General features: G+C 39.9%; 1 protein-coding gene across 1 annotated transcript in view; it reads right to left on the bottom strand.

The window, feature by feature from the left end:
* The window catches only part of LOC134677912 (multidrug resistance protein homolog 49-like), a 66,137-nt gene that overhangs the window by 23,585 nt on the left and 16,652 nt on the right, over positions 1-25,900 (bottom strand). The window contains exons 2-6 of the mRNA XM_063536357.1: positions 3,549-3,739; positions 2,955-3,099; positions 1,881-1,981; positions 439-610; positions 179-303 (exon numbers count right to left, since the gene is read on the bottom strand). Coding sequence (XP_063392427.1) covers positions 179-303; positions 439-610; positions 1,881-1,981; positions 2,955-3,099; positions 3,549-3,739 — 734 coding nt within the window. The remainder of the gene's footprint in view (positions 1-178; positions 304-438; positions 611-1,880; positions 1,982-2,954; positions 3,100-3,548; positions 3,740-25,900) is intronic.

Here is a 25,900-nt window from a genome sequence, read left to right as displayed (position 1 = left end):
TCCTTCGTGCGTCTCTCATCTCCTCAGTGGGAAGCCACGCACGGGTCTAGGACACTCACCGTTGCACCTCCACCTCCTCGCCTCCCAAAGGTCGCACAGTTCTGATAGCGGCCAGAGCCTCCTTCGTGCGTCTCTCATCTCCTCAGTGGGAAGCCATACACGGGTCTAGGACACTCACCGTTGCACCTCCACCTCCTCGCCTCCCAAAGCTCGCACGGTTCTGATGGCGGCGAGAGCCTCCTCGGCGGTGCGTCCCGCGGCGCCGTACGCCGCCACTTCTTCCGCCGAACATCGTGTTTGGTACTGAAATGTTAATATTAAATGTAATTAATCAAAATATTATCTGTAGGCTAGCTCTAATTATCTTATAAGGTTTATACAACTAAAAAACACTTGCCAAAGTCAACTCTATGTCTTCAACCTCACGGTGCAAATTACCTTAGCAACAGTAGCGGCGACTAGAATAGCTATAGGAACTATGGCGAGGCCGACCAGGGTGAGCTGCCAGCCGTAGTAGAGCGAGAGAGAAGCTGCCGCGACGACAGAGCCGGCGAGATATGACGTCATCACCACGTGCTCACCCACGCCTCCTCGGAATTTATCCATGTCCCTGGAAAAAAGAATTAATACGGTTATCATTATCAATACCGATATATTTAATACAGTACAACAATTAGGTTCCCTCCTATTAGGCACTGTACACTGTACCTACACATCATCACAGGCCTTTCCGTCTATTTCAGACGATTTATACATTGCTGTATCTAGACAACGGGTTTGGTGACTGTGGAGGCCGATGCGTGAGCGGCACGACCTCCCACATTTTTGGCAAAGAAAGCTCATGCCATCCGAAGGTTCCAGTCCCGGTTTGCCTCCTGTGACACCTTCTTCTAAAGCATTAAACCAGGCTTGCATGCTCGCATAGCCTTCTCCCCTCCACAACACGCTTGCGCCATCCATCCCGGTCTTCAGCTAAGGCTTTCCAGGCATGGTGGTCGATTTTAAATGCAGACATGTCTCGCATGACACAATATTTTACCAGTCGCTTTTCCGTGAAGGAAAACACTGTGAGGAAACCAGACTAATCCTAAAAAGGCCTAGTTTCCCCTCTGGGTTGGAAGGTCAGATATATGGCAGTCACTTTCGTAAAAACTAGTGCCAATTCTCAGAATTAGTTGCCAATCGGACCCCAGGCTCCCATGACCCGTGGCAAAATGCCGGGACAACGCGAGGAAGATGAGTACATAGATGGTTGCAAGATGGTCTCGAAGTCTCGTTAACCAATTATTTCTGTTTGAGTACCGTTTATAATAATTGTCGATAATTCTCCGGTTGATGAATATTCTATTTCCTCTTGTAGTAATACTTAACAATGGTTCACCATTGCGTTAAAAGGCGTGGAACTGACATCTCTATAATTATAAAGGTTTCATGAACACTTATGCACGTAAGTATAAATAGGTACACTGGATACAGAATACAACAATACAATTTTTTATGTTTTCGATTTGTTATTTTATATTAATATTATATGAGTCTATTAAATATTCTGTTTACATAGTTTTGCAAGTTAATACTAAGAACTATGGAATGTACCTAATTGTCTGATAATAAATCATATTTATTTTTATTGAAGTGAAAACTTCTTTAGCGGCGCTGTGCACTTTCTGTGATAGGAAAAAAATGTTAAACTCACGGTAGGTCACGTGACCGACAGATTCGACATCGTAAGACGGACACGTGACCTGATCGAAAAACTGTTACAATGTCATTGAGTTTTCACTTCTGCCGGCACTCCCGGAGTCCGGCACCCGTTGTTTTTTTTATTTAGTTATAGTTTTATTTCATAAGTAACTATCGCGGTAACCTCGAAGACTTACTCTGTTAGCGCAGAGGCGAAGTTGAGCGTAGTGTTGGTGTCGAAGAACGCCATCTCTTGGCGAAGTACGGAGCGCAGCAACCGGTAGCGTAGCCGCGACACCTGCACAATGGCATAGTTAATGTGGTCAGAAAAACATCAAGTTATAAGTACCGTATGTATCAGAACGAAAGGCAAAGAAAGAGACCCATTAATGTTTAGGTCATACTGAGCAACTTTTACTATGGGACCAAACATGAAAACACGGAAAAAAAATTGGATGTTTCATACATTTTGCTGGTCTGATGTTGAAATTTCCTATGGGAGAGTAAATTTTTTTCTATAGGTAGTAAAACTTTCTCAGTATGACCTACACATTAATGGGTCTCTTTCTTTGCCTTTCGTTCTGATACAGTATGTAGTTGAAGCTTTTTAAGCTGACCGTTTAGACTTAAGAGATTATCCTGTGAAGCATGACATTGTTAAACTCTGAATTTGAAAAATTTTAATGCCTGTACAACGCAACCACCCGGCGATTCCCTTAATGCCCTTTGATGCGTGCCCAAAAAACGAGTCGCAGGCGATGATAGACGATGACTGGGACTGCCGAGTATGCCCTCTACATTATCGCACATCGCCGATAGTGTAAATAGCAGGGGTCTCCGAACTTTTTTACCAGAGGGCCATATTGCGCCTTAGAAATTCTCGCGCGGATCATCGTCGGTTTTTGCGCCGGGGGAGGGTGTCTGGTTGCTACTGTTAGGAACAGTTCCACTCTCAATGAATGCTGAACCCCTGGAGCCTGGCTTCCGTGGGCCGGACAGTGGGCACTCGCTTTGGGTGTCGGCGGGCCTGATTGGAACGTGTCGTCGGCGGGATTTGGCCTGCGGGTCGGGGTTTGGAGACTCTGGTGTAGAGGAGCCATATGGTCATGAACACTGGTGTGGAGATGATTATTGACCATTCTAGCAGCCGCCCAGTTGGCCAGCGTGACGGCAGCGGCGGCCAGCAGCTGGCAAGCCATGATGGCCACGCTGGCCAGCGCGAACGCTATGGAATCTTCTATTAGTTATGAACACTGGGGATGATTACTAACCATTCTAGCAGCGGCCCAGTTGGCGAGCGTGACGGCGGCGGCGGCAGCGAGCAGCTGGCAGGCCATGATGGCGACGCTGGCCAGCGCGAACGCTATGGAATCTTCTATTAGAGCGTCCATGTGCTCAGAGCGGTTGCCGTCCGGTCTGGAAGGAAATACTAAAGATAAGGTTCATTCATCATCATCATATCAGCTCTTTACTGCTGAGCATAAGCCTCTTTTCTAGAACGCCACTTGCGGTCTTGAGCTAATCTCATCCAGAAGTGACCCGCAATTTTCAAGATGTCATCCAGCCACCGAGTCAACGGACGCCATTCGACGTATTGTCCTTAATCTCGCTCTAGGACGGTAAAGTAGCACCATATGTACTGTAAATTATAATAACTTCACGGCCGATTCAGCCACGCGACTGCTATCAACTCCGTTGCTGTCTGGTGTGCTCGCCAATGGCTGATGTAGCCGACCTTGTTACCAAAAGTTCGCGAACATTGCGGGCATGTGAGGCTGTGTAATTATGTATAACTTTTGAACCGATTAATTTATCGTTGGGATTTTGGCCTCGCAATTTGTACAGCTACTGGTATTTGTACTTACACTTCTCTCCCTCCATGGAACAAGTGTAACACCGCTGGTGACGTGGCCCTCGATGCCTTGTGTCTCGCTACGAACAGGGCTGTGAGCTCCCCGTATATGAGCACGGCAAGCACGAGCCCACACGAGCATAGCCACGACGCCAGCACGCCCAGGCATGTGGCGAGGCGCTCTACAGGTGTCGCGTAGCGCCACTGTAACAAATAAACACGGAATTTATATCTTATTAAGCCATAGAAGGTAGGATCGCATAGAAGTGGTATACGCGTGCCTCCGTGAGGGACAAAACATACGCAAATGCGACACTGTGATTGGTCGAATTCATTTGTTGCCCACCATTCTCCATACTAATAAAAAGGTGGGGAACAAACAAAAAGAGAGACTGTGACAAGAACAAGCAATAATACCGCTTTCTCTGCTACTCCTACTGAAAGATACATAAGACTATCTCGTTCTGTCAGTTACCCCCACCACTCATGCCAGATCCAGGTATATCCTAGATTCATGTATTAAGCCTATAGGTCTACGTCCCACTGCTGGCACAGAATAAGTAATAGTACTAGGTACTGAAGATTCACTCTCTAACAATACGCGTCTGTTACTATTAGGACAGATATGACCGCTAGGTGGCGACAGCGCCACGCGCGGCTTATGGCTAGCCACCAAAATTGGTGTGGGACGGATGTACTTGTAGCTACTTGTTGCGACGCGACGAAATCGCGGAGTGAGCCACGCCTGCTCCTGGTCACAGGCCGGCTCTCCTCTCATGCGTGAGAGGGCTTGGACTATAGTCCCCACGCTAGCCCAATGCGGATTGGGTACTTCACATACACCTTTGAATTTCTTTTGTGTATGCACTTATTTCCTCACGATTCCTCACGATGTTTTCCTTCACCTTGGAAGGAAAATATAATGAGGAAACCAGACTAATCTCAATAAGGTCTACTTTCCCCTCTGGGATGGAAGGTCAGATGGCAGTTGCTTTCGTAAAAACTAAGGCCAATTCTCGGGATTAGAACGTTGCCAAGCGGACCCCAGGCTAGCATGCGCCGTGGCAAAATGCCGGGATAACGCGAGGAAGAAGAAGAATAAACGCAAAAACTGAAGAAATGCTTCAGTTAACAGCGTATAACATGGTACCTATAACGAAGTAATTATGAACTCGCGAGGAAATATTTAACCGAATCCAGACCGAATCGAATTAATTTAGAGATAGTCACACTGTTAATAAAGAACTTGACACTTGAAACTGTACCACGTTGTTGTAGCATTAGAAAAATGGTAAAAAATGGTAAACAATCTAGACGTAGGTACCTTTTTAAATATATTGGGAACGGGTCACTCACGTATTGACATGATAAGGTCTTATAAATCGATGAACACCTACCGGTACCCAATGTGATGTGGGGTCATGAAGCTTTTTTGACGTGATAACGTCTTATAAATCGATGAACGGTAGCATGCACGAAAAAGTGTCACGTTGTGGACAAATCTCATGGTGATGTTATGGACAGATCTCCATGGTAACGTTAAGTACGTAATGTAATGTTTTCTCATGACGTTATCACGCAAAATTATCGTCCGTAAACCGACTTTACAGACAACCATATTTTTTTAAGTCGAAAAACGATCGACACTGCGTACCAAGGAGTATCATCAGGAGCTTGCGTTGACGGTTATGAAACCAAAAGAATGTAACAAATTATAATATTTAACATATATGGTTAATGAAATATACAAGTAATGTTACTTCGGGGCCTCTGAGGATGGGGGCGCTTAGCACGGGCCCCGTGTGCCCTTATGGTAAAGACCTAAAACCTAAAGACGGTACAGCGTACAAGCTAAATTTGGTCAAGAAAAACTTATCAGTAGAAAAAGGCGCGAAATTCAAATTTTCTATGGAACGATAACTCTTCGCGCCTGCATTTTTCAAATTTGCTGCCTTTTTCTACTGACATGATCTGAAAAAATGTTTTTTAAATTTACCGCCTTTTTCTACTGACAAGATTTGCTTTAAGCAACTATACCTATGTGAAAAATATTGTAATGATAAATAATGATGTAAGGTTAACTCTCATGTCATATTCCGCCAGAAATCGTGACACTAACCTTAGATAAACAATACGATAATAACGCGAACTTGAGTTTTCGCACAAGCCTGCCAACAATGCTTCCCACGAGCGTCTGTCTGTCTGTCCGTATCTGATGCCGACCTTTCCCACCACGTCATCTCCAAGGCGAATATTTCACTATATGTATAGCCAAGGACAAGGACTGCTATATAGTAAATAGATATTTGGGAACACAATATGTATCGAGGGTTGCCATATGGAAGAATTAAAAGTCCTGATAAAAATCCGGACATCACCCTAAAAATCCGGATATTTCTTGTAGCAGAGATTTGGCATAGCTTGAACGACGCCCCGGCGGCTCGCTGCTCTCTGTGGTATACTGTATCGTGGATCTACTTTTCCCTTTCCCTTCGCCCGATCCCGTAGCCCCCTCCCCGGGCGCGCATTTTATTTTTATAAGGTCATTCCTAAAAATTCGGACACATGCCAAGTCCGGCCGCAATCCGGACAAAGGGTCAAAAATCCGGACAAATCCGGACGTATGGCAACCCTATATGTATCTAAGTATGAATTTATCTAACGGTTAAGAATTGCGATATGTGAAGGAGAACATACGAATACTCTACTCTACAGGTTTATATCCGGACATACCTACGAAGTAAAAGAATATTTGGGTCAAAAAAATCACTGTGTTACGTTCTTTCCTGTAGACATACACAAGAGTTAAGGGCTATAATTTAGATTAATTTTCTTATTTAACCCTTACCCACTTAAAAGGTCCTCCTTTTATTTACGGAACTATGATAAAATCATTACTTACATGCCCACAAGCTGTTAACTATTGCCCACAGGAAAGAAAAATGTACAGTTCGCGCGAACACGCTTAGTTTTCTCTCCTGTGGGCAATAGTTAATAGGTTGTGGGACTTGTGGGCATGTAAGTAATGATTTTATCATAATAGTTCTGTAAATTAAAGGAGGACCTTTTTACGTGGATAAGGGTTAATAAGAAAATTAATCTTTATAGACCTTAACTCTTGTGTATGTCTACAGGAAAGAACGTAACACAGTAATCTTTTTGACCCATTTGTCCAAGCTGAAACGGAGACTTCTGCTGAAGCTTGGTCAATTAAAATTAAAAGGATATTGTTGATAATAAAGTTTATATATAAAGTAAAATCATAAATGAACTAAAGAGGCGGAATTACTAACATCAATCTCAAGATCGATTATCTCTGCTTTAAACAATAAGGTATAATGATTTTAATTATTGTAAGCATTCAATTAGTTTTATTATTTCACAGAACGTGAAGGAAACTAAGAAATCCTAATAAAACATCGCATTGAATCCTGCGAAACAAATTAAAAGATCAATGACATTTATAAGACATTTATAATCATAATCATAATCATAATCATTTCTTCGAGGTGTTAAGAGGGAAGTAGACCACCGCTTCTTCATACAAATGTAATGAGGTACATTCAATTGTATGAAAATATTTTCTATACTGTCAATAGTCGTCCACTTTCCTCTAAGTACCTAGGTACCAAGTGTAAGTAAGATGGGGTTCGAATTTTTATATTTCTTACGTCTCAGAGAACATAATCCTGGATCCACCACTGCAACATATAGCTTTTGTTAGGTAAAGTAGGTACCTAACTACTCTTTAAAGTAGGTAGGTACCTAAATACCTACGTACAGTAGGTAAATAGAAATAGAAATATAAATCGTTTATTTGCAAACCATGGTACATAGGTGGTACAATAAAAATAGAATCACATGGCACCCTATAAAGGGTATAGCAAGTATTCTTATAGCTAGATAGGACTATTTTGTATAGTAATATAATGTTATTATTTTTTGTTTTTACACATTGCCATTAGGCAGGAACGTAGATTTTTTTAGCCACAGTTAGGTTTTTGCGGCTTGGCTACATTTTATTTATACTTAAACCTACGAGGGAGATCAAAGTTAGGATGTATTTTATACCTACTTATAATTAACTTATTACTATTTAACTTATTACAAACTAAGTAGAGCTATCTTCCATAAATTCTTGTATGGAATAGTATGCTTTCCTTATAAGAAGTGATTTTAGATTTGATATGAAGGGGTTTAATTTCTCTATATTTCTTATTGTGTTGGGCAATTTGTTGTAAATCTGTATTGCTCTGAAGTACGGGCCTTTTTTGTACATTTCTAAGATTGGTTCCGGAGGTATAAGTTTATTTTTTCGGCGTGTGCTTTTACAGTATTCAAATAGTTCGGTATTTTTCCTAACAAAAATGGATATCTCTAATATGTAAAGGGACGGTAGTGTTAAGATTTTAAGGCTTGTGAAATATGATTTGCAACTGTCTGTTTGTTGTATGTTTGCTAATATACGTACACATTTTTTTGGAGCTATAAGGAGATCGTGTGTATCAGTACTATGGCCCCAGAGGATAATGCCATAGCGTAACCAGGCTTGAGCGTAAGATTGGTATGTAGATAAGGCGCAGTCAGTATGGGTGTTTGACTTTAAAACGTATAAAGCATAGAGGAAGGAAGAAAATTTGGATTTTATTTTGGATATATGTTTCTTCCAGTCAAGGTGAGAGTCAAGAGTTATTCCTAGTAGGGTGCATTCTGATTCTTCTTCTATGTTTAAATCTCTGAGAAGTGGTGACAGATCGGTAGGTCTTTTTTGATAGGGTCTAAATTGTATTATTTTTGTTTTTGCTGTATTTATTAATAAGTTGTGTTCTTGTAACCAGTTTGTGACATTGGTGAAAGCTTCTTTAATATGCGAGTAATCGTCGGAGTTGTTGTCGTGTCTAAAGAGGAGGGAGATGTCATCGGCAAAAATAATACACTTATGATTTGTTATTTTAGGTAGGTCATTTATATATATCAGAAATAATAGACATCCTATGACGCTGCCCTGAGGAATAGAGCTGTTGATGGTTTGCAAATTTGACTGTAGTTTTACTAGTTTTTTGGAGTCTTTAAAGTGGTGTTCTATTTGTACGTACTGCTGTCTATTGTGGAGATATGATTTTAGCCAGCTGTAGGCATTGCCGCGAATTCCTATTTCATAAAGTTTGGATAGCAGTATTGGATGGGAAACTCTATCGTATGCTTTAGACATATCCAACAATAGGCCAATGGCATATATATTAATATATATATATATATATATATTATAGGACATTCTTACACAGATTGACTAAGTCCCACAGTAAGCTCAAGAAGGCTTGTGTTGTGGGTACTCAGACAACGATATATATAATATACAAATACTTAAATACATAGAAAACACCCATGACTCAGGAACAAATATCTGTATCATCATACAAATAAATGCCCTTACTGGGATTCGAACCCAGGACCATCGGCTTCGCAGGCAGGGTCACTACCCACTAGGCCAGACCGGTCGGCATAGTTTTTAATTTTGATGTTTTCTAGTGTTGCTTGAATAAATGTGTAGACTGCTTGGGTGGTCGATCGTATTTAGGTAGGTACCTACTTTAAAGGGTAGGTAGTTAGGTACAGTAGGTATTTAGAAATAAAATTGTGTTTATAAATATTAATTTTCACACTAACATACAACATACCTATGTTGTTATCTTCCAAATAACTACCTAATAGTGATTTTAATAACACTTCTGTCGGCTTTTTTTGTATAATTACATCTAATTTACATTAAAAACAAATTAATAAGCAGTTACTAACTTATTAACACCCTGAGATTACTTAAAAGCATTTTATATAAGTACCTACTCATTTTTATACTAATAAAAGTGTAAAACGCCATATTAAATGTTAATGAATATAATTATATGTGAGAAAAACGCTAGCGTTTTTAGCAAAGTTTTATCAAACTTATCTCAAAGGGGGATCTCTTCCAGTCGACCTTGGGCGGTCACGCAACGCAAAGTCAGGGTCTCAAACTATCGAGCTTACTTTATGGAGCAGTAACACGCACTTGACCTTCGGTTATGTAATGCCAAGTGTGGGTACAAGCAAGACCTGATGGTTCTAGGACTCTTAAGAGCCAACAGGAGTGGTCATTTCTCCATACATTACAAACGTACTCGACTGTTTCCTCCGTGGGTTTTGATGCTAGAGATTTTTTCAACACATGTGTGTAGGGCCGTTTTTTTTTGTTTTGTTTTATAAGGCGCTAGAGCCCTTCAAAAATGGCCAAAATGGCCTAATTGACTATGCTGCAATGAGAGGCGTGGTATTCCAAACTGATATCAATTAGCCAAAAAAGCAAAACGGTCCGACACAGATAATTTCATAATCATTTAGATTTCCAAATTTGGTTACGATTGGTTAAGTTTTGGAGGAGGAAACAGTCGAGTACGAAACCTCGATTTTTGAGATTTTTACGCAGGATTTTTCGCCTTGTCCTTATCGCATTAGTTTTAGGAGCCGCTTCCGTTAGCGAGACGGGTATATTTACCTAAACTATTTAAATCTCAGCTCCTGTTTCGTCTTAATTGATATTACCAATTAAAATAGCGATACAGCGAGGAAATGCCGCCGGCATCCTTGGTACAATGCCTTAAGGGCCTATTTTAGATTTAAGCTAGTTATTAATTTCTTTTAGTAATACCACTGTAACTGTATATATCTTATTTTTAAATAAATGGTTTTTCATTAAAATAACAGAATTCATCTTAATTTTCATTACCGTAAGAAAATTAACTGTTTTGAAAGTACGCAATTTAGTTCGTAATAATATTCAGAAAATACAGCATCACAAACGTCTAGCGTTCCTTTTTCTATAATAGTTCGTTTTTTAGCGTTAGAAATAAGGTAAACAATCTTGACGTGTCTTTTAATTGAAAAACTCATTTTAAAAATAAGTTACGGCAAATATGTAACAATTATGAATCTAATACGATCATTTATATTCTTTTGCTTTCATAAGTAATAGTTATTGATTTTTAAAAAGCGTTTTTCAATTAAAAGACTTGCCAAAATCGCTTACCTTCTTCCAAGTTCTTTCTAATGCTATAAAAAACGAACTATAATACGATAGGTATATTTATTTGTTTTCCAACGAAGCTGTGTTATTAATTTTAATTGCTCAAGTGATTTGACTTTGTCAGTATTAAAGTGATGTATTAATCGTGGGACTTTTAATTGGTCTCCAGAGTCTTATGTCATAATGAATTTTGACGGGGCCTGAAATAGACGCGCTAAAATCATGTGACTTCCTTCTGTAAAGGACCTGTTTTAAAAGTGGGGTTTCTTATAGATATGTAGGTAACAGTATAATTATTACCTATAATCCAAGATACAAATACGTACCTGGTGCAAAGGCTGGCCATCGCTATCCAACGTCGTAACGCACCACCATCATGGGCACCTTTGCATCCGGTACAGCCCACGGAGGTCTTTGAGATTAAAATATTTTAATATTCCGATATATTTAAGTTACTTTTGTATGATTATTTATATACCATTAACCTTTCGTATAATAAATCAAGTATATTATTAGATACGAATGCAAAATTTAGGAACTTCGTAAGGGGTCATCCATTAATTGCATCACACATTTAGGGGGAGGGAGGGGGTCAAGAAAATGTGACATATTGTGACATGGGGGAGGGGGGAGATACAAACTTTGTGACGTCACTTTAAAAGAAATGTATATTTTTTAAGACACAAGGCCCTAAAGACAGGTATTTAGAGTTGTGGCCGTATTGCAGAAACGTTTTTTAAAGATTTTGGGATGCGGCCAAATTTAAACACAAAATTATTGGATAAAGGTTACCATGCAAATATAAATAAAAAAACCAAAATAGTTAAAATCCCTTTATTTTATCAACTTTGATAGGAACAAGATCACTGTACGCGATAATATGTGTAACTCAACTAATTATTATTTTCTAGGACGCAACTCAAAAGCTTCATTTAAAACGTGTGCTATATAGCCACAACTCAAAAGGGCCGTCTGAGGGCCTACCGCGAACCACGTTCGACGTGTTGCCTCTTTGTCGCACTTGTAAATTCGTAGGTAAGTGTGACAGGAAGGCAACACATCGAACGTGGTTCGCGGTAGTACCTCAGTTCACGTGCGAACGCCGCGGGAGCAGGCGGCAGACTGGCAAGTGGCTGTATTGCAGGGAATCGTCTGACAATTTATGGTCAAATCCATAAGGCCACTTGTGAGAAAAAGGCTCTTAAAGACCTTTTTTGCTATGGCTCTCGAAATAAGGTCGTAAATTGAACAATTTTGAATACGAATCTGCAATAATCCGGAAAATTAAAAATTTTGAATTGTGGCCGTATAGCAGGCACACGGCGATTTGACCACAATCTCTGGTGCCGATGCAGCTAATTTTGTTATCTATATAATTTAATACGTACGCATAAGACTATTAAGTGCTTTTTAATCGCCTCTAAAGCTCATTATAGTAATTATATTATATAAGTACTTCCGAAAAGTCAATGGAACGCCACAACGATCTAATTGACGATTCGTCTCTATATGACGTCACTAGTTTACGTTAGATATGAGCGCCGCGCCGGCGCGCCGCCGCCGCCGACAATATTTTCGCGCCGCCGCCGCCGACGCTGCGCTATCGGCGTGGCATCGGCGTGACCTTGTTAGATACTACTGCTTTCACAATCAGAAAATATCTAGTTTAGATCTTTAACGGCGCCAGTCAGAATAGCTAATAGACATTTAAAAGGTATTTTAGGTCCATATAATTCAAAAATATTGATGGTAAATTGAAACTTTTCTGTTTGTTAACCGCGCTACTAGTGTTAGGGCAACGAAATGACTAATTTTGACAGCTGGCTAACTCATTTTCATTCACTGCGAATTTAATAATTGCAAGAATGGTTTGAATGTTTTCAAAAGGTATAAAAAGGGGTTAATTTCAAGATATTAAGCGTTTTAACGCCTAAAGTCCGGCCGTTGGCTTCGCACGGAAACGCACGAAAATGGAATCGGGTCTCATTTAAGCTTGGCCATTGTTCAAATTTCAAGCTTTGCTTTGCTTCGCTCGCATAGAAGTAAGACGCTATCTGAACCTCCAAGTTTTCGGCCCTGTTAGGAGCCTAACTTTCGGCCTTGCTTTCAAAATGATTGGTCATTGGTTCTTCTCCGATCTTAGCTCCACTGCAGCACGGCCTTTGGCCTCGGACGAATGCACCTGCAGGAAAGCTCCAGGTCTTTAAAGTGTCAATGTGATGTGTGTGTGATGCCCTCGGTCTTTATCGGCCTTAGGACTTGCTTACACTGGATCAATAGTTCAATTCCAAGCTCGGCTCTCTTGCACCTTGGCCTTCGGCCTCGCACAGAAGCGCACCGTAATCGGCACTCCGGGCATTCGACCGTCAGCCAAGCTCACACTTGGCGTCCGATTCTATGCTTCATACAGCTTGGCAACAAAGTGTAGAAATTAAAAAGTGGCAACACTGTAGTGTCGTCCCTTTCAAACCAATTTATATAAGAAAACGGGATGACACCTGCAGCTCAGCTTCTGGTCTCGCACGGGAAGGCGTCGGAATCAGGTCTTCAGTGTTAGGTGGAACTCGGCCTTGGATTTCACTTTTTGACATAAATCGGTTTCTTGAAAACCTATTATTATATGTATAAGCCTATACGGTGTCCCACTGCTGGGCAAAGGCCTCCCCCCCCTCGATTTCCATTCGTCTGTTCGTCTTGGTTTTGAACAATCTCCGGCCAGTCGTTAAGATATACGTCCAGGTCTTCCCGCCATCTCCGCCTGGGCCTACCAGGTCCTCGCCCGTCTTGCGGCACCCATACCATGGTTATTTTGGCCCACCTCTGTGGATGCATGCGACAGACATGGCCGGCCCAGTCCCATTTCAGCTTAGCGTACTTAGTTCCAACATCAGTACTTGTTTTTTCGGTAAAATTTTGGTTTCAATTCTTTTTTCATTCATCCAAGGTGTTACAAGGTCACGCCGCCGATTCGCCGCCGCCGCCGACCGATTTTGACCGGCGCGCCGCCGCCGGCTAAATGCCTATCGGCGCTCATATCTAGTTTACGTAGCGGACACCACAGAAACTGGTAAAAAGTGGGTCATTCCGATGCCCGATTGAATGACCATTTTACAACTTTATTACAAGTAAATAGGGTCCAAAATATTCAATGTAGCATAAATATTTAATCATCTGATTCGACCAAAATGAGTGAGTCTGCCCAGTTTAAAATGATCTCGACATCCATAATAAAGTATAAATAATCAAAGCTTACATTTTAGTGGTTCCTGAGTGCCTCGGTAAGTAGAGATTGTTGAGAATACCTACACAAATGTGACGATGGTGAATTATTGATGAAAGACCACAAAAACGTAATGATGCCTACAGACGCCATATGGACGCCTAAATCACATGAAATAAATAATTATGAATGTGAATTTGAATATGGTGGCAGTTTTAGAGCAGTTGACATTGACCCGTGTGCTTTTTAGGGTTCCGTACCCACACGAATTTCTAAGTTTTTGAGCCATCTCCCCTCCTTGTCACTTTTGGTCACATTTAGCAAACCCTCCCCCTAGTGACACTTCACATTTTTTCAACGAAATCGGCAAATATTTATGTAATATTTTATCAAAATATTTTTCACCAAGAAATATTAGTAATGTTATAAACCCAAAACTGATTGGGAAATTGGGATAGAAAATTAAACGAATAAAAACGATTATCGTTTCAAAAACTTGTTTTTTACCGTACGATGTACATCGAATAAAATAATTTAAATTTTTTTTGACTGATGAAGTTAAAATGACGTCACAAAGTTTGTGACTCCCCCCTCATCCTTGACACAACATGTGACACGACCCTCCCCCCCCCCTCTAAACGTGTGATGTAATTAATCTCGGAGTAATTAACAACGGAGCCGCCATTAACAGGCGTTCCCCTCTGTCGAAAATAGGCGGCCAATGGTCAACCACATGTCAACCATATGTATGGACTGACGTTTATCTGACATGACGTACCTATACACTTGATGTGCCCCTCCCCCGCAAAAAACGGCAGACTATTTTGTACCGAAAATTTTAGACATGGCGTCTCCGTTGGTTATATCCTCTAAGTAATTAATGAATGACCCCTTAGCACGAGAATCTCAAGTCGTTTAGAATTAGAACCATGTGTGCATAGTGAGATAGACTAACCGCCTTAGGTACTAGAAACGGTTAATCAACGGATAAATATTAATCACTTTTTTGTCTAACAAATTGTTTTTATCACTCTTTTCTTATGAGAGTGATTGACCGAAGTGATGCCTAAGTGACTAACGCAGCGTCTTACGTAGGCGACGAACGCGCGGCGGCGGCGCGGCGCGGCGGCGGCGCGACGCGGCGCGGCGAGGAAGAAACAAAACGTTGATACGTATAGGTGTGTCCTACTCACACTTCGTGAAGCGGCGCGGCGCGGCGCGGTGCGGCGAACGCGCGGCGAACACGCGGCGAGGCGCGGCGCGGTGAGGAAGAAACAAAACGTTGATACGCATAGGTTTGTCCTACTCCCACAGCGAAGCGGCGCGGCGCGGCGGCCTTGTCCGACTAGGGAGACACTCCCGAGTCCGACCGCCTTGGCCGCACGCAGACACGGTGTATTAGAAAATTCGTATTTAAATTATGAGTAAACTATGTCTTTTTATGCAAGTACGTGCAGCGTTCTTCGTTGTCTGAAATTTTGGTTTACTGGCATTTTGATTTGGCACCGCCTTCAAAAACTAAGTACACAATTACCCGGGTGGTTATTTAATTAATTTGCTTATTATTAGGTATTAATTCCGTTTTGGCAAAAATTGGCTTTACGACGGGATAGGATCGTAAGTGCCATAGACGCTACTGGAGTTACGTCTTTTATACCAATTTCCGCGAATTTGAATATTTTTTAGTTTTGTGCCTATTGATTACAGGAAAACCTATAAAGAAATCAAACGGGAGTCGACTAATCAAATCAAAGCCGGTAATTCTATATACGCCACGCCTCTAGCCGCGTCATATTCGCGTCTAAAAATCAAATAGATTGATCGCGCCAGATCCGCGCCGCGCCGCGCCGCCGCCGCGCCGCGCCGCCATCGCGTCAAAATCGCTCACCTAGGACACTTCCATATGCAACAACGGTTTGTTTTTTTCGTGCCGCCTCTCGCCGCGCCGCCGCCGCGCCGCGCCGCGCCGCGCCGCGCCGCCCGACATTCGCGTGCAAATCGCGCCGCGCCGCGTTCGCAACGAGATCGCTTACGTAGGACACTTCTATGTGCATCAAAGGATTGATTTAGTCGCGCCGCGCCGCGCCGCGTTCGCGCGTTCGTCGCCTACGTAAGACGCTGCGTAACGCTACGTCTTACGTAGGCGAACAACGCGCGAACGCGGCGCGGCGCGGCGCGGCGAAAGCGGCCGCCGCCGCGCCGCGCCGCGCCGCGCCGCGCCGCCTGACATTCGCGTGCAAATCGCGCCGCACCGCGTTCGCAACGAGATCGCTTACGTAGGACACTTCTATGGGCATCAAAGGATTGATTTCGCCGCGCCGCGCCGCGCCGCGTTCGCGCGTTGTTCGCCTACGTAAGACGTAGCGTAAGCATCTTGCCAGCGCTATTTATAAATGTCTATCACATAGGTAGGTACCAATTACTTACCGATTACAGATTTTAATGTACTTACTAACATGTAGTTGGTTATGGTACTAAAGTCTGTGGTACAGTCGCCATCAGATATATCGGAGCGGCCAAGGTGTTCACAATATCTAAACACGCACTCTAACGCCTTGACAATAGAGGCGTGCTCAGATATTTATGAGCACCTTGGCCGCTCCGATATATCTGATGGCGACTGTACTAACAATATTGTATGGAATTTTTAATATTCTGAAATAAAGATATAAAATTTTTGTTCTCATAATTTTCGTTTTACTTATTTAATTAATACTTTATTAGCAAAAAATATAATGAATTTATTTCCATTACCCAACATTAACTATTGTATAAATATAAATTATTGAAGGATATCAATAGGAATATAAAACTAAAAGAAGACTAACTACAATTAAAATAACTAAAACTAAAAATCAAAAATACCTATCAAAATTTGGTGCCCTCGGGAGGGTGCCCAACACGCAGGCAGCGTTCCCGCGCTGGATTGCAATTGCAATTCTCTGCGCGAGAAATAGTGGGGTCAGCACAGTTCAAAATGTATGAGAAATCTACATTAATTCGCACACCAGCGATTTTTTGAGATGTAATTACTTATGTTACAAATATCATATTTTGAAAAAAATCTCCACAGTATATGTCATAATTTTTAATAAATCCAAACTATTATATTTTCTTATTAGACTACTTTGGTGTCCCACTGCTGGGAAAAAGCCTCCTCTCGTTTTTTCCACTCAACCCTGTCATCGGCATTAATATATTCGGTTTATTTTAATTATTATTAAAATAGAAAAATAGTATTTTATGCAACAGTTTTATAAGAGGGGTCAAAAAATGTGAGTGGCGTGGGTAACAATGTGAGCCGAAGGCGAACATTGTTAATAAATATGCCATGAGCATTTTTTGACTACTTATACAACGTTGCATACAATGCTTTTTCTATGACTAAGCAATATTAAATAAAATACAAAAAATTATAAACAAAATTTTATTTATGAAAATGTCAATGTAAATTTTGGATAGTAGGTATTACTATATGTATGTAGCTCTTGTCTGCGACAAGCACCCATAATACCAAATAATACTGCAACCTGTAACAAGAAAAAGGAGAATTAAATAATATTCAGTTTCAATGCAAAAATATAAAATGTACATAAATATAGCTCGTTGTACTGTGTACCCTAAAAATGAGTGAGTATCAAAAAATTTTATAACATATACCAACCTTGCTTAAAAGATAGATCTGATCCGGTGCTTCCAATTAGTCTTTGAACATACACCAAAGACGTTTTCAGAGAATGACGAAGTTTTGTGCTCCAATCTCCACGCCATGCACTTCCCATAAGATTTGTCGTATAGGTGCTGAGATTTAATACTTAGGCAACACATTTTCGGTCGCTGCTTGTGCTGCAGCGGATATTTCTTCAGGTGTAGAAACAATGTAGTCCTCTTTGTCCATTTTCAACACTTTTTATGAACGCAAAACAAATAGTAACGCAAAGTACTCAAAGAACAAGAAATTACCGGGAAACGAGAAACAAACGAATAATGTCTATGGTTATGTTTTTTTTAAAGCCGTTACACACTACCGCACCGCACCAGGGTCGTGGTGCTGTAGGGTATAAAAGTATTTTTTATTATGTTGGTAGCAATGAACTCAGTACAAATTTGTTACTTTTTTAATAAAAACCGTATTCATTCAATCGTTTGTCACGTTGGTAGCAATGTACCGGTATGTGGCACCTGCTACCCTGCACTAGCTTACCGTATCGTAATGTCTCTAAAACGACACAAGTGCTTTTTTGGGCAATAGACTATAGACTTTTAAGGAGTATTAATAATGTATGCCCTTATATGTTCGTTCGTGACTATGTAAATGACAGATAAAAGTACCCGAGTAGAAAAAAAAGTTTATATTGACCCTATTAAAAACCTATACATATAGTTTGCTATTGTGTCGTTTAAGTACTTGTATTATGTCTTGTGTTTTATGGGCGAAACGCCTGAAATAGGTAAATGATATTTTTTGCAATTTAAAAGCTGCCCGCGTGGGTGTCGCCCGTTGCCTACCTCAGCCGTTCGCCGAGCGCCTTGTGGAGCATCGCGATAATTAATACTTAATTATATTAATACTTAATCATATAATCACCCGTAGTTTTGGCGGCCATGATTTGTCAAATGTAAGCAGGAATTCGTAAAAAACCTATTTCCTGTTTACTTAAAAAACAAAGATTCTCACGAATCATCGTTGGTTATTGCGTCCGTGGTATATAGTCTGGTACAGTCCAAGTCAAAGTTATGTTTACATTTTTAGCCTTAGGAATAATTAGCCTATCGCTAATCGTCGCTATCGTTAGCTAATCGTTTGTTATTACGTCCGTGGTATACCTATTTAGGATTTTTTTAGAAGTCCAAAAATGTGAACATAATCTTGCTGGTTAATTTATGAAAATACAAAAATCGCTATGTGTATGTCTATAAGATTTAAGTTCCCTCGATTCCTCGTGGATCCCATCATCAGACCTGGGTTTACTAAAAAAAGACTACTACATACCTACTAATGTTTAAACAAAAAAAAACCATATTGGTTCAGAAATGACCAAGTTCTGAGGAATAAATACAAAAAGTACACTTTATTGCATATTCAAAAATAAGAAAGTACAGAAAACTTGCAACTAATAGTTCTTAATTCGCTGCCATAAGAGCTGAGATACGACATATTTTTGAATATAATGAGTGCACTCATATTTTTACACCTGACTGTACAAGTAACAAATCATAAAAGTAGAAGTACGTATCATTGGGTAAATAGACATACATATGGGGCAATATCTATGAAAAGGGACCTTATTGTCGATGGCGCTTACAGCATTGTATTTAAATCGGAGCATCATTAATAATGGCGTAAGCGCCATCGACAATAAGGTCCCTTTTTAGGGTTCCGTACCCAAAGGGTAAAACGGGACCCACCCTATTACTAAGACTTCGCTGTCCGTCCGTCCGTCCGTCTGTCATCAGGCTGTATCTCACGAACCGTGATAGCTAGACAGTTGAAATTTTCACAGATGACGTATTTCTGTTGCCGCTATAACAACAAATACTAAAAACAGAATAAAATAAAAAATTAAATGGGGCTCCCATACAACAAACGTGATTTTTGACCAAAGTTAAGCAACGTCGGGAGTGGTCAGTACTTGGATGGGTGACCGTTTTTTTTTTCCTTTTTTTGTTTTTTTTTTTGCATTATGGTACGGAACCCTCCGTGCGCGAGTCCGACTCGCATTTGCCCGGTTTTATAGATAACGTCACATAGATAACATGCTTCCTCGTATTTCGTGATCAAATCATTCCAGTTTCGGTGACGTTTACGTTTGAATGTCTACCGGGCCGGGCAATCATCGTAACCAGTCATCTACTGCTAATAAGTTATTAAAATACACGTCAACCTGCTACTCAGAACCTACAGCAAAAAACCCAGGTCGACTCACAAGTGAATGGAATGAAACTGAATGAGTGAATGGAAATAAAATGGTGGGTCTGACTGTACACCGAGACAGGTGTCACTTATATCACAGAATAAATGATAGCACAGAATAAATAATAGTACTAGGTACAGAAGACTCACTCTCTAAGAAACGCGTCTCTCACAATCAGCACAGATATGGCCGCTAGGTGGCGACAGCGCCACGCGCGGCTTATGGCAAACCCCAAAATTGGGGTGGAACGGATGTACTTTTAGCTACCTGTAGCAAAGAAATCGCGGAGTGAGCCACGCCTGATGATAGTACCACCGTACAGATAGAGTTAGACCAAAAAAAGACTGCAGCGATTTTGATAGCCAACGCAGTGCAAGTGTTATTTTAATCATCAAACTTCTATGAAATTATGACGTACTTATAAATAACACTTGCATTGCGTGGGCTATCAAAATCACTGCAGACTTTTCTCAAAAATATAAAATTTTTACTTAGTCATGTTTTTAGGGTTCCGTACCTAAAGGGTAAAACGGGACCCTATTACTAAGACTTCGCTGTCCGTCCGTCCGTCCGTCCGTCCGTCTGTCACCAGGCTGTATCTCACGAACCGTGATAGCTAGACAGTTGAAATTTTCACAGATGATGTATTTCTGTTGCCGCTATAACAACAAATACTAAAAACAGAATAAAATAAAGATTTAAATGGGGCTCCCATACAACAAACGTGATTTTTGACCAAAGTTAAGCAACGTCGGGAGGGGTCAGTACTTGGATGGGTGACCGTTTTTTTTTGCTTTTTTTTGTTTTTGTTTTTTTTGCATTATGGTACGGAACCCTTCGTGCGCGAGTCCGACTCGCACTTGCCCGGTTTTTAATAATAACACATGCATTTTACTTTCGTATTCGAAATTAAAAGTAGATTGTTTAACTCGGGTGAAAGTCATTCACCTCTTGGTTAATAATCTTCTATTGTTTCTCCCTTAGATTAGTTTTAGACATAAGTTTTACAATCGTAAAAACCGAAGGAAACAATCTAATATTTACGTAAATTGATCGCTAAAAAAACCACAACGACACGTGTGTGGTCTATTACACCAGATCATTTGCATTCGAAACACAAAACAACATTCAACTGATTATTGGTATTCTTTATTCCATAGCAATAAATTCTAAGTTCGGTTAAACTGTATGACTAATAAGCTTAAGGGAATTCCTCCATAAAATACCTACAATATAACCTGTTGAGATTGCTAATCAGTTTTCAACTTTAAGTTATCGTTATAGAGTTTAATTTTGTAAAGCATGGTAGTAGGAAATATGTATGTGGATCACGTAAATATAGGAGACATGACCGTTGGAATAATAATTGATATAGGTATTTAAATGTGTGTGATTTTGATCTGTCTTTGTGTTCTGTTTAAAATATTCATTTTCAACGTCATTACCGATACTTGCGGCTCGGTAATATAAATATTATTAAATAAATAACAAATAGGTATTATAGGGATATTCTTACACAAATTGAATAAGTCCCACGGTAAGCTCAAGAAGGCTTGTGTTGTGGGTACAACGATATGTATAATGATATACAAATACGTTTTAAAACATAGAAAACATCCATGACTCAGGAACAAATATCTATGCTCATCACGGAAATAAATGCCCTTACCGGGATTCGAACCCAGTAAAATCGGCGTCGCAGGCAGGGTCACTACCAAAGAGTATGATAATATATAGGTAGGTACCTATGTATAGTAAGTCACTTACCTATTAGGCCAGACCGGTCGTTGTTAATAGTTTGAATCCCAGCTAATATTATAAATGCGCAAGAACTCTGTCTGTCTGTCTGTCTGTAGAATGAAAAACTGAACACTATTATGAAGTGTCAAGGCCAACTTTACTAGTCCATTCGTTCATTCAGTGACTTTTATCATCCTTTATATTTAACAAATAATGGAACTGTGACTCATTGTCAGTGATACTAATGTCAAATAAATGTAGGTTATAAATTATGGACCGCTGTTCGATGTTTTAAATATACTTACTAAAACTAGACTAGGTATACAGGGTGTTACTGACCATCGGGCTTTACATCCAGGGCTAGATTCTACTCGCTAAACTGAGCTACTTTTATTATGGAACCAACCCCGACATCCCGAATTTTTTTTTTACTTTTTCATACATTTTGGCTGATCAGGTGTCGACAGATGGAGAAGCCAAAAAATTTTCCCCGATTTTAGGGTTGGTCCCATAGTAAAAGTTGCTCAGTTTGGCGAGTAAAATCAAGCCCTGGAATTAAAGCCCCATGGTCAGACACATACTGTATGTTTTTCTTAAGTAGGTACCTACAATCAATAACTCTTCGACTTAACTGAAAATAGGCCAAAATGAATCAGCTAGAGATACGTAGAATAAGTCTAATTTATATTTACATTTTACTAACAAAAAAGGATGAAAGGTATGTATTTTATAAAACAAGAGAATATAAAACTAAAACTAACCACAATTAAAATAACTAAAACAAAAAGTGTAATTAAATAGATTGACTCGCGCAGTAAAAGTGAGCGCTATTCTTGGTAACTTCCCTGTTTTTTGTGATTTACTTGCAACGATTCTAAATTGTAGTTAAAGCTGTATTAGTCTACAATACGAGTGTGAGTATAAATAAATTAATAAATAAAAATATACGCGAGGTTATGTAGGGGAGAGGGGGTTAGCCAATAACCTCACGAAATATCACCAAGCGCCCCCCCCCCCCCCCTTGGTTAAAATTCATGGTCTTCCTTTATTTCTGACACTATGTTATTTAGCAAAAAATAATCCTCATGATGAATCCTTTCGATCGGTATAATAAAACTACAGGGTGATTTTTTTCTCGTGTAGCGGATTCGATTCCCGGTTCAACCATGTAATTATTTAAAAATCTATGAATGCAGTTTAAAAAAAAATAAAAAAAAAATAAAGCGTTTATTCACAAGCTTACTTACATCTAGATACAATACATTCTTCTGCCAAACCACAGAGCAAAAATTAAAATTAATTATTGAGAAATTGTTTTTTAAATTGAAATGATGTCTTCTTTCAGCAAAATATCTTATCTACGATATTTAAGGTACTTTCCCTTGATGTCCCATAGTCTTGGGACGCCCTGTAAGTATACATAGAAAACACCCATGACTCAGGAACAAATATTAGTGTTCATCACACAAATAAATAATGCCCTTACTGGGATGCGAACCCAGGACCATCGGCTTCGCAGGCAGGGTCACTACCCACTAGGCCAGACCGGTCGTCTATTTACTTATTACTTATTACCTTTTAAAGAACGTTACGTCAAAGGCAACCTTCGAGTACCATTATCCTCATTTATTCGGCATTTACGATTGTCCCAATTACGAGGAATGCCATTCATGAACTTAGTGATTAGTAATGTAATGAATGAACTAACGAACGATTTTCCAGAGAAGCACAATTAATCTTTCAGGTCAGTTGTAATCTGTTCATTCATAACTTGTACGATGTCACGATTTTCATCAAGCCTTTTATTGCCCACTGCTGAGCATAGGCATATCACTACGAGTATTTACTACCTATATATAAATTACAGTGAAGGGCACCTTTGCGTTGGAGGCAGCCCGGGATGGGCTTCAGTATGTAATTTATTTCATACTTATTTAGTTTATATTTATATCTAAATTTAGTTTTATGTTTATTGATAGAAACAAAGAAATAAATTAACAAACATAATAAAACTTACAAAAACTATAGGTAACAATTTTGTTTTATGTTTAGTTTATGTTTTATTTTAATTATGAAATAAATTTATTTTCTCAATTACAAACTATCTATAAATTATCTATTTCAGTTTATAAATAATATTTAATTTTTAATTACCGACTAGACTAGGAGGCCGGCAATAATTGATTGCCAGCGTAATGCGGAAAATGAACCTATTGTTACATTTTCTGCAGTTCACGCCACACCTTGTACACAAGGCCTTTTTGTATAACAGTGGCAAATCGTTCCTATACATTTCTGGATCGATAAGTATTTTATCGAAGGTAAAGGCGCTAGTCATGTTTACTTGTCGGGCGAGCATTGTAGGTATACGGTACGGTGACTCGTAGTGAAAACTCGAAACTGTCGAAATCGAAGGTCATTGGCGTGGGGTAGCTCCTTAAGTATGACATTGTCTTTGGTATGTCCAACGTAATCACCCCTCAGTTTGGTCAGAGATAACCATTTCACCCTGTATAAAAAGAAAAGTATTCACAGACCTTTCATTTCACATTATTCATAGATGATCGTGAGAAAGCCTTGCCAGTGTTAACAATATAGGTAATTATAATAACCATGACCTAGGATCATGTCACACGCGGCATCGTCTCAGGGCTGGCGCGGCATGCGAACTTACTGCTGAGGTTGATTAGATTAGGTAACTTCTTTGTAAACATTCCTGGGTAATCTCCAACAATTTGCTGAATGGGTCAAAAAGGGTCACTTTTGTGGACAATACAATAGAAACTAACGACGCGGGTAAGATCACTGTAAGATCATCAGGCGGTTTAGCATGAGATGCTTCTCGCGCGCGACTCCTTACAATATACCTCAAGCGCGACTTCAAGTATGGACTCGCGCGCGAGAACGTAACTTATGCTAGACATCAGCCAGACATTACTGTCTACAAGTTTTTTTGTCACGTCTAACTCTTATTCTGGATAGCGACATATGGCCAACCTTTGCCAACCCTTTGCCTTTGCCTTAATCTGCTTTTTTTTAAGGGTGTGGTGTTTCGGCGGTTCCGTGGAAATCTGCCAAATCCTACACCGGAACATGCGACACAACTGAAAACCGCCGCGTCGCCGAAATATTTTTTATAGCTTGTAAGATTTTACTATTGTATGTACATATGTTAGTTTGTAAGGTGTGGGCCTTAGTTGCCTGATAATAAATGATATTTGATTTGATTTTGATTTTGCACCAGGCACGACCCCACGCGAGCATCAGAGGTCCTCAGTCCTCACCCTAATCCTATGTAATCGTACCTGGTGCAAAGGTTGGCCATATGTCGCTATCCATGGATATTATCTTATTCTGCAGAATAAGAGTTAGACGTGACAAAAAAGCTTGAAGACAGTAATGGCATGTTTGCAGAAACGTATTGACATTTAGCGAATGCAGGCTCGCCACTTGGAGTTCGAGTTGAGACAATCTTTTGACATCGTTTTCATTTTCCTGTTAGGCATGTCCAGCAGCAGCGGGTTTTGCAGTAAATAAAATTGTATAATTAACGAGTTGATGGCTGCGGTGAAGACCCGGCGGTGACGTCAAGCAGCTTTCGCCTTGTGCGCTTGAATCTAGGTGACGTTGGGGTTACTTCGAAGCGCGGGGTAACATTGATAAATTATTAATTATAATTAATTATCAATTATCAATTAATTATCAATTGCTGGGACTGTATGTGTACCTATATTGTAAACTATTGTGCATTCTATTTTAGTTTAATTTAAGTTAATGTAGTTGGTAATTAAGTTAATTTAAGGTAGTCTTATTTAGTACAAATTTAATGTATTATTAGGACTAGAGATGCCCCGAATAGTGAATTTGGCCGAATACCGAATACCGAATATTAGGCCCCCCTCTCGGCCGAATACCGAATATTGGCTACCGAATACTCGGCATGACATGCGAACATTTTGAGTCACAATTATTATGAAAACTATTCGTCAACAAAGCACACCTTTGCTAAGATATATATATATATATATATATATTTTATGTTACACAAAATTAATTAGATGGTTAGAGTCAATGAAATCAGACCCACGGTAAAATTAAATATTTTGTAACCAACAAATGCTCAAAAATGTGCCTTCGTAATTAACTACTTTCCAAGAATACATTTTAAATATGAAATATACCTAGGTTTTGGTTATTTTTTTGTGTCTTTTTATCTATTTTGGTAGGTGCAACAGATATTCGGTATTCGGCCGAATAGTAGGCAACATTCGGCCGAATACCGAATATTCGGCAAAGTGGCCGACTAGGCCGAATACCGAATAGTTGCCGAATATTCGTGGCATCTCTAATTAGGACCCATTTGCATGCTGTCAAAAACAGCTAAAAAGGCTTGGACATGTAACTCTATTACACCTTTATGTAACACCATT

This window comes from Cydia fagiglandana, chromosome 27 (genome assembly GCF_963556715.1).
Source record: "Cydia fagiglandana chromosome 27, ilCydFagi1.1, whole genome shotgun sequence".
Lineage (NCBI taxonomy): Eukaryota > Metazoa > Arthropoda > Insecta > Lepidoptera > Tortricidae > Cydia > Cydia fagiglandana.
Note: the sequence above shows the minus strand (reverse complement) of the source record. Positions and strands in the feature narration are given on the sequence as shown.